This window comes from Lagenorhynchus albirostris, chromosome 8 (genome assembly GCF_949774975.1).
Source record: "Lagenorhynchus albirostris chromosome 8, mLagAlb1.1, whole genome shotgun sequence".
NCBI lineage: Eukaryota > Metazoa > Chordata > Mammalia > Artiodactyla > Delphinidae > Lagenorhynchus > Lagenorhynchus albirostris.
The window spans coordinates 85,889,078-85,899,726 of NC_083102.1; the positions used below are offsets into that span (position 1 = coordinate 85,889,078).

At 36.7% G+C, this 10,649-nt stretch overlaps 1 protein-coding gene across 2 annotated transcripts in view; it reads left to right on the forward strand.

Moving 5' to 3' along the window:
- The window catches only part of FAM185A (family with sequence similarity 185 member A), a 66,989-nt gene extending 61,027 nt beyond the window's left edge, over positions 1–5,962 (forward strand). For both annotated transcript variants that reach the window (XM_060157233.1, XM_060157232.1), the window contains exon 8: positions 5,716–5,962. In XM_060157233.1, coding sequence (XP_060013216.1) covers positions 5,716–5,828 — 113 coding nt within the window. In that variant the 3' untranslated portion in view covers positions 5,829–5,962. The remainder of the gene's footprint in view (positions 1–5,715) is intronic.
- The last annotated feature ends 4,687 nt before the right edge of the window (positions 5,963–10,649 follow it).

Sequence of the window (10,649 nt, forward strand, 5' to 3'; positions counted from 1 at the left end):
TACGGTTTCTGTTGTTTATTCTCTTTTGTTTTGTTTTTTTATAACCCTTTAAAAGTGTAGAAGTTGGGCTTCCCTGGTGGCGCAGTGGTTGAGGGTCTGCCTGCCAATGCAGGGGACACGGGTTTGTGCCCCGGTCTGGGAAGATCCCACATGCCGCGGAGCGGCTAGGTCCGTGAGCCATAGCCGCTGAGCCTGCACGTCCAGAGCCTGTGCTCCGCAGTGGGAGAGGCCACAACAGTGAGAGGCCTGCGTACCGCCAAAAAAAAAAAAAAAAAAAAAAACAACGTAGAAACCATTCTTAGCTCTTAGGCCATAAAAACAGGCGTCAGGCCAGATTTGGCCTGTGGGCCATAGTTTGCTGATTCCTAGACTAGAGATCAAAGTACAGACCCCAGTCTTAGAGCATGTGAATTCTGTTTGTAATGCGTGGGTTTTTTTTTTTTTAGTTTTTTTTTCATGTTTATTTTGGTCATATATGAAACACTGAACCACAGCCAAATCTTACCCTGAGGAAACTCTTCCCAGTAATGAAGAAAAAAGATTTGTGCACCTAAAAGTGTAATCATGTAAAATTTAAGAAACAGTACAGCCATAGAAGGTATAAGATGCCAAGTAAAAACACAAAAACCAGTTCAACATCACTAGCCATTGGTATGGTACAAATTAGAACCAGAATGAGATGCTACTACATACCTATTAGAATGGCTAAAATAAGAAATACTGATAATATCAAATGCTGGCAAGGATGTGGAGAGATTGGATCTCTTCTGCATTGGTATTGGGCATGGAAAATGATATAGCCACTCCTGAATTCAGCCTGGCATTTTGTTAAAAAGAAAGTACCATATGACCCAACAATTACATTCCTGGGCATTTATCTTGGAGAAATGAAACTTAGTGTTCACATAAAAACCTGTACATAAGTATTCATAGCTTTATTTATAATAGCCAAAAAATGGAAATGACTAAAATATACTTCTACCAGTAAATGGTTACACAAACTGTGGTATGTCCATACAGTGGAGTAGTATTCAACAGTGAAAAAGAACAGTCTATTAATACACACAACTTGGATAGAAGTTAGGGGCATTATGCTGAGTGAAAATAGCCAGTCTCAAAATATTGCATACTGTATGATTACATTTATCTAATGTTCTTGAAATGACATTATTATGGATATGGAGAACAGACAAGTTGTTGCAAAAAGTTAAGAAAGGAGAGGGAAGATAAAACTATGAAGAGATATCACATAGAACTTTCTTTGTGATGATAAAACAATTCTGTATCTTGATTATAATGATGGTTATGTGAATCTATACATGTGATAAAATCTCATAAAAGTATACACAAAAACGTGTAAAAGAGTCAGTGCATGTAAAAAATGGTGAAGCCTGAGTAAGCTCTGTAGTCTAATTAATTGTATGCCAAACAATTACCTATGTTTGATAATGCACGATGGTTATTATAAGATGTCAACATTGGAGAAACTGGGTAATGGGTGCACAGGACCTCTTTGTACTATTTTTACAACTTCTTTTGAGTCTTTAATTATTTCCCAACAAGAAATTACAGAGAGCATGATGTAGGGAGGGGAAAAAAGATGGGAAGAGGGAGAAAGAGAGAAAGATAGAAACAGTGAGGGCTTCTAGTCTAGAAGTAGAATAAAAAGGACTGAATTACCCTTCTACTTAAACCAACAACAACAAAAATTTTTAAATAGACAAAATACATGAAAAAACAGTTTCTAAGATACTGTACATCAGGCAATGAAAGAAAGTGATCACTAAGAGCTGGGAAGCAAGCAAAATGAGTCCCTGCTTACTCCCTCGAGAGAGTCTTCAGGCTGTAGTACATGGAGAAGGGACTAATGTAGAGCCCAGCAGACTCCTTGAATTGAGGAAACCATAAGGAGAGTCCTCAGAGATTGATAGCTAGAGTTTATAAAGTACCAGAAGGAATAGAACCTAATGTTCACACAAGTCCAGGAAAAACGCCTATCCCACCTGCCAGACTGGAAAATACCATAACTCATGGAGCACTGGGTAGAGCACTTAGTAGTTGGAAAGAGCCCTAGACTTGCGCATTCCTCCAGAACTGCCTAACAAATCATAAAACAAGAGATGAAAAGTTGAAATTGTTTCCAAGTACTTTAACTGCACAAAGCTTGAGATTTATAGAAATACAAAAATGCCTGGAACCCAACAAAATAAAATTCACCATGTCTGGCATCAAATCAAAGATTATCAGACATGCAAATAGGCAAGAAATCATGACCCAAGATGAAGTGAATATCAATCGAAACCTATACAGAAAAGACACAGATGTTAGAATTAGCAGAGAAGAAAAATAAAATGGTTATTATAACTGAATTCCACATGTTGGGATAAAGTTAAGTAAGACATGGAAGATATAAAAAAGACCAAAATTGAATTTCTAGAAATGAAAACTGCAATATCTGAGACGAAAAATACAGAGGATGTGATTAGACATAAAAGGATATTTCTTAGGCAAAACTGATTAATTGCATACTTGCTCAAAACCTAGTGTACTGTTGACTTTTTCATTATTCCAAATAATTGAGAGAAAATATAATGATGGGCAGCATTATAACTAGCTCAAAAATATTTGCTTGTAAAAATTTGTTGCTAAGATGTCCTGGGTTGCACTTTTGTCAAGGGAAGAACAGATAAAAAATGTTGACATTAAAATATTTGGTTTTACGGGATTGTGTGTGGTGTTAGAGCTTTTGTTTGTGAAAAACGTGCATTAAAACTAAGACTTCAGGGGCTTCCCTGGTGGCGCAGTGGTTGGGAGTCTGCCTGCCGATGCAGGAGACACAGGTTCGTGTCCCAGTCTGGAAGGATCCCATGTGCCGCGGAGCGGCTGTGCCCATGAGCCATGGCCACTGGACCTGCACATCCAGAGCCTGTGCTCCGCAACGGGACAGGACACAGCAGTGAGAGGCCGGCATACCACAAAAAAAATAATAAAAATAAATAAGATTTCAGAGTAGTTATTTAAATCCTTTTTCAAAAGTGTATAATTTATTTTCCTAGCCAGCTGGTAAGCTTTTTGAGGGCATTACCATGTCTTTTTACATGTTTTGAACCTCCCTAAAATACTTAGCATGATGCTTCCCATAGTGGGTGGTCAGTAGTGTTTATAATGTAAAAGAGGGAATCCTCCAGCTGTGATGCACTGAAATTTAACCTGTTCCTAATAAGACAGCACCAGAATTATCCCTCAGAATGTAAGTAAGCAAAGTCTGTTACAAGGTTTGGAGTGGGGAGTGGTGGGGTGGGGGGCAGGAAGAAGCTCACCTTAGCCAAGAGGCTTATTTTTAAACAAGGCTATTTTTAAACAAGGAACAGAAATTCTGCCAGTTACTCCTTAGAGCCCTATCTTTGTCCATGGCTAGAGCTGATTAGATCAGGTGCATTTTGGGTTAAATAATGAGTAATTCTTATCAACCAGGTATTTGGAAATCACTCAGTCAGTCAAACTTGGATATTTATATACTTGAGTAGATTTGGACATGGCAGATTTTGAGAGCAAATGCTAGAGTTTAAAAACATGTCCTGAGAAGAAACTTTTCTCTCACTTAAAGGAAGCCAAGCCACAGGGGGATAGGTTAGTCATTTCCCATTTCTTGGTCAAAAAAATATTGTCTGATTTTCATTGGTAAAGGGGATTAAATAAGGAACAAGGTTTCTGCAGCCCCAAGTTCCAATCTCTGTTACAAGATTTTTGTAGGAAGGAATTTATAAACTTTACAAATAAGAATTAGAATCTCCACAGATTCAACCCAAAGTACAGAGCTTTCAGTAAATTTCTTATTCGCAAGATAAAGCTATTTTCCAGCAACTTAAATGGAACTTTACAAACTGTCTTGCTTGTGAGTATTGTCCCTAAGCTAAAATCACTTGTGTGTTCATTTTGTTAGTAACAATAGTACTGTGCATGGTCTCCTCTGCTGCAGAAGGAAATGGGTAGATTTGGCTTCTCCTTCCATAAGCAAGAAACTCATGATTGAGGAGGTAAAAGATCTTAGATATTTGGGAAACCCTTACTATTGTTGATGCTTTACTATTGCTATTAAAATGTGTAAAAAATAATAGAACAACCAATATTCAGGATTACCAGTTCTTTCCTCTACGTTTATTTGAATTACTAGAAAAAGAAGTTCTGTACTATACAAAAGCTATTGGTTGTAGATACCTTGAAATCCTGACCTGCTAAATGTGGTAAGGCACAAAAAGATGAACAGATTAAAATTGATAAAGTTGAACCCCTTAATGATGAAGATTGGGGGAAAAGAGAAGCTTCTAATACAGGGATTACTAGTTGGAATGAGAGAGATTTTAAGCAGTTTACTGAGACGTGGGTTGTGATGATACTGAAAATACAGCAAGAGAAGTGGAAGGAAAAAGAAACTCTAGAGGAAGTCATTGAATATGCTGCTGTCTTTTGGGAAAGATCCAGTGAAGATGTAGATAGATAAGATTATGGCTCAGATTAAAGGGGAGAGACAAGAATTCACAGGAGAATTTGTATCACACAAAAGCACTTGACACAAAGATTGAATGGTACAAAGCACCTTTTCAGCAGCTGGGAACATCATATGATACTAACAAAGGAGAAAACTGTCCTAGAGAAGAGAGTTGTTTCCTGATTTGTGTGCTTGGATTCAACAAAGAAAATGTATATGATGAATTGAGCCAGTGTATTCACAACATTCATCAGTTCAGATTTGACTGGTCTCTTAAGTTCAGAATTGCAGTGGATCTCCAGAGGAGGTGTAGCATCTTAACTACCTTGATTGAAAGAAAAAACAGAACTAGAAGACTAGAGATGGGAAACAAACCAGGTGAGCTCAATGATTGTCATAGCCTATTACCTTGAGAGTGTTTCCAGGCTGCAGGGCAGGGATGGGTAACATAGGCAGAGCCCAACAAACTCACCAAGTGGAGGAGACCAGGGCTGCTAGAGTTAACAAGAGAAAGTTCCAGAGCAAACAGAGGTACACAGGGTGCCCATGACTGTTCAGCAAAGTACGGATCAGCATCTGTGTGAGGAAACCACCTGATACATGCTACAATATGAATGAACCTCATAATACTTATTCTGAAATAACCTAGATATTTTTTGAAAGACTACGTATTGTATATTTTGTATGACTCCATTTATTAAAATCTTAGAAAATGCAACTAATCCAAAGTGACACAAAGTAGATTAGTAATTATCGAAGGATTGGTGGGGGTCGGGGGGGTTGTAGAGGTGACAGGCCGGTGGAGCATGAGGGAAAGATTACAAAGGGGCACAAGGAAACTTAGGAGTGATGGATATGTTCATTATCTTGGTTGAGGAGATGGTTTTGCAGACTTTTACATATGTAAAAACATTACATTACATACTTTAAATACATGTATTATTTTGTCAATTGCACTTAAATAAAGCTCTTTTTAAAACCTGCATCCAAAAAAAATACAAACAAAAAACAGAGTAGTTTCCCTTTCAGAGTTGTTCTGAGGAAAAGAAAGGCGAGAACAAGCCCAAGTAACCTATTTGCAACTCTCTTCCAACTCAGGTTGTCTTTACTAAGATTTTTGCAGTTCAAAAGTGTTTTTCAGTTTTAGAGATGTAGTTTTAGGATCTATGTAGTCAAATATTGCTCTTGTCAATCAAGATATAACTTTATGCAATTTTGTGTTTCAGGCCTCCTGAATCAAGCAAGCAAACATGAAAAATGGATTAAGGCTGATGCTCCAAAAGGCACTGTAAGCTTTAGAAGCCAAAGCTGGTTTCAGTCCCTGAAACTGCAGGACTGAGAATGGTTTGAGTTATGTTTCTAAATTTTAACGATTAGTAGATCTGTGACTACAAAAACTCAAATACCACTGTTCATATAAATGTTGAAAACAATAAATTGGGATGTCTTGGGGCAGCCTTTTCAAAATTTGTACTTAGCTATTAGTTTTCTTCTGTAACAAATTACCACAAACTTATTGACTTAAAATAGTACCTGTTTGCCCTGGGATCTCCTGGACACTGACTCCACCCAGCAGTAACCCAGCACTAGCCCCAGGGCCTCCCAGGGTTCTGCCATCAACCATCAACCAGTGGCCAGCAGCATCTGCACAAGGCAGGACCTAGCAACCAAGCAGACCAGGGGCCAACCTAGCCTATTAGACCACCTACATAGTCAGCCTGCCAAAACAGAAAGACCCACACAACCCTCATAGGAGGAACCCCTAGAGCATATAACTGTTGAGAGGAGAGTGCACTGCTGGAACACAAAAGGTCACTTCTTCAAGGTTGGGAAACATAACCAACCTACCAGGTACATAAAAATAAAAACAACTAGTTAGGCAAAATGAGGCAACAGAGGAACATATTCCAAACACAGGATTAAGATAAAACACCAGAAAAAGAACTAAGTGAAGTGGAGATATGCAATCTAACCAAGAAAGAGTTCAGGGGTGTGATTGTACAGATGATCAAAGAACTTGGGAAACAAATGGATGCACAGAGTGAGACATTAGAAGTTTTTAACAAAGAGTTAGAAAATAGAAAGAACAACCGAACAGAGATGAAGAATACAATAACTGAAATGAAAAATACACTAGAGGGAATCAATAGTAGACTAAATGATACAGGGAAATGGATTAGTGAGCTGGAAGACAGAGTAGTGGAAATCAGTGATGGTGAAGGAAAAAAGAAAAGAAATGAAGACAGTTTAGGAGATTTCTGGGACATCAAGCTCACTAATATTTGCATTATAGGATTCCCAGAAGGAGAAGGGAAAGAGAAAGGGGCTGAGAACATAATTGAAGACAATAGCTGAAAAATTCCCTAACCTGGGAAGGGGAAACAGACATCTAAGTCCAGGAAGTGCAGTGAGCACCATACAGGATTAACCTAAAGAGGCAGACACCAAGACACATTGTAATTAAAATGGCAAAAATTAAAGATAAAAGAGAATATTGAAAGCAGCAAGGGAAAAGCAACATGTTACATAAAAGGGAACTCCCATAAGGCTATCACCTGACTTTTCAACAGAAACTCTTCAGACCAGAGCAGCATGGCATGATATATTTGAAGTGATGAAAGGGAAAAACCAAAACCCAATAATACTCTGCAAGGCTCTCATTCAGATTTGATGAAGAGATAAAAAGCTTTACAGAGAAGCAAAAGCCAAGAGTTCAGCATCACCAAATCGGCTTTAAAGAAATGTTAAAGGAACTTCTGTAAGCAAAAAAGGACACAAGAAACATGAAAATCATGAAAGGAGAAAGCTCATTGGTAAAGGCAAACATATAGTAAAGGTAGGAAATCATTCATGCACAAAGCTAGTAGGAAGGTTGAAAGACAAAAGTAGTAAAATTGTCTATATCCACAATAAGTAGTTAAGGGATACACAAGACAATTATATGTAAAAAATGATATCAAAAACAGTAATCATGAGGGTAGGAGAGTACAAATTCTGTTAAAATGCATTGGAAGTTAAGAGATCAGCAACTTCAAACAATCATGTATATATAGATTGCTATATGTAAATCTCATGGTAGCCACAAACGAAAAATCTATAAAAGATACGCAAAAAAAAAAAAGGAATCCAAACATAACACTAAAGGTAGTCATCAAATCACAAAAGAAGAGAACAAAAGAACAAAAAAGACATACAAAAACAGCCCCAAAACAGTGAACAATATGGCAATAAGAATATACATATCAATAATTACTTTAAGTATAAATGGATTAAATGCTCCAATCAAAAGACATAGAGTGACTGAATGGATACAAAAACAAGACTCATATATATGCTGCCTACAGGTGACTCACTTCAGATCTAAAGACACACACAGACTGAAAGTGAGAGGATAGAAAAAGGTATTCCATGCAAAGGGAAATCAAAAGAAAGCCAGGGTAGCAATATTTATATCTGATGAAATAGATTTTAAAACAAAGACTGTAAGAAAAGACAAAGAAGGACATTGCATAATGATCAAGGGATCAATCCAAAGAGAAGATACAACAATTATAAATATATATGCACCCAGCATAAGCAAAGCTAAACACACAAAGCAAATATTAACAGACATATGGGGAGCAATGGACAGTAACACAATAGTAGTAGGGAATTTAATACCCCATTTACATCAATGGACAGATCATCCAGACAGAAAATCAATAAGGAAACACAGGCCTTAAATGACACACTAAACAAGATGGAACTTATATAAACATTCCATCAGAAAGCAGCAGAATACACATTCTTTTCAAGTGCACATGGAACATTCTCCAGGATAGATAACACGCTAGGCCAGAAAACAAGCCTTGGTAAATTTAAGAAAATTGAAATCATGTCAAGCATCTTTTCTGACCACAATGCTGTGAGACTAGAAATCAACTACAAGAAAAAAGAAAAACCTGCAAAAAATATAAACATGTGGAGGCTAAACAATATGCTACTAAACAACCAATAGATCACTGGTGAAATCAAAGAAGAGATAAAAGAATACCTGGAGACAAATGAAAACAAAAGCACAACAATAGAATCTCTGGGATGCAGCAAAAGCAGTTCTCAGAGCACAGTTTATAGCAATACAAGCCTGCCTCAGGAAACAAGAAAAATCTCCAATACACAACCTAACATTACACCTAAAGGAACGAGAAAAAGAAAAACAAAACCCAAAATTAGTCAAAGGAAAGAAATCATAAAGGTCAGAGCAGAAATAAATGAAATAGACTCTTAAAAAAAAAAGAAAATATCAGAGAAGCTAAGAGCTGGTTCTTTGAAAAAATAAAGAAAATTGATAAACCTTTGGCCAGATTCATGAAAAAAAAAGAGGATCCAAATCAATAAAATCAGAAATGAAAAAGGGGAAGTTACAACTGATGCCATGGAAATACAGAGGATCATAAGAGACTACTAGAAACAACTATGTGTCAATAAAATGGACAATGTTGAAGAAATGGGCAAATCCTAGAAATGTACAATCTTCCAAGAGTGAACCAGCAAGAAGCAGAAAATATGAACAGACCAATTAGAAATAATGAAATTGAATTAGTAATAAAAAAAAAACCCTTCCAACAAACAAAAATCCATGACCTGATGGCTTCACAGATGAATTCTGCCAAACATTTAGAGAAGAGTTAACACTTACGCTTATTATACTGTTCCAAAAAATTGCAGAGGAAGGAACACTTCCAAACTGATTCTACATGGCCAGCATCACCCTGATACCAAAAGTAGACAAAGATATCTCACACATACACAAATTACAGGCAATTATCACTGATGAACATTGATGTAAAAATCCTCAATAAAACATTAGTAAACCGAATCCAACAATACATCAAAAGGATCATATACCATGATCAAGTGGGATTTATCCTAGGGATGCAAGAATTTTTCAATATCCACAAATCAATCAGTGTGATACGCCACATTAATGAAGAATAAAAACCATATGATCATCCCAATAGATGCAGAAAAAGCTTTTGACAAAATTTAGCATCCATTTGTGATTAAAAACTCTCCAGAAAGTGGGCCTAGAGGGAACACACCTCAACATAATAAAGGCCATATATGACAAACCAATGCTAACATCATACTTAGTGGTGAAAAGCTGAAAGCATTTCCTCTAAGATCAGTAACAAGACAAGGATGCCCATTCTTGCCACTTTTATTCTGCATAGTTTTGGAAGTCCTAGCCACAGCAGTCAGACAAGAAAAAGAAATAAATGGAATCCAAATTGGAAAGGAAGAAGAAAAACTGTACTGTTTGGAGATGACATACTATACATAGAAAATCCTGAAGATACCACCAAAAACTACTAGAGCTCATCACTAAATTTGTGAAGTTGCAGGATACAAAATTAATACACAGAAATCTGTTGTGTCTCTATACACTAACAATGAACTATCAAAAAGAGAAATTAAGAAAACAATCCCATTTACCATCACATCAAAAAGAATAAAATACCTAGGAATAAACCTACCTAAGTAGGTAAAAGACCTGTACTTGGAAAACTATAAGACACTTACGAAAGAAATTGAAGGCAATCCAAACAGATGGAAAGGTATGCTGTGTTCATGGATTGGAAGAATTAATATTGTAAAATGACCATACTAGCCAAGACAATCTACAGATTCAATGCAATCTATATCAAAATACCAAGGGCATCTTTTTCACACAACTAAAATAATTATTCCTAAAATTTGTGTGGAAACACAGAAGACCCTGAATAACTAAAAAAATCTTCAGAAAGAACAGAGCTGGAGGAATCATGCTCCCTGTCTTCAGACTATACTGTAAAGCTACAGTTATCAAAACAGTGTGGAATTGGCACAAAAACAGATATGTAGATCAGTGGAACAGAATAGAGACCCAGGAAATAAACCCACACACTTACAGTCAATTAATCTATGACAAAGGAGGCAAGAATATATTACAGTGAAAAAAAGTCTTTTCAATAAGTGGTGCTGGGAAAACTGGACAGCTACATGTAAAAGACTAGAATTAGAATATTCTCTAAAACCATATGCAAAAACAAACTCAAAATGGATTAAAGATCTAAATGTAATACCAGAAAGCAAAACTTGTAGAAGAAAGCATAGGCGGAACACTCTTTGACATAAATTG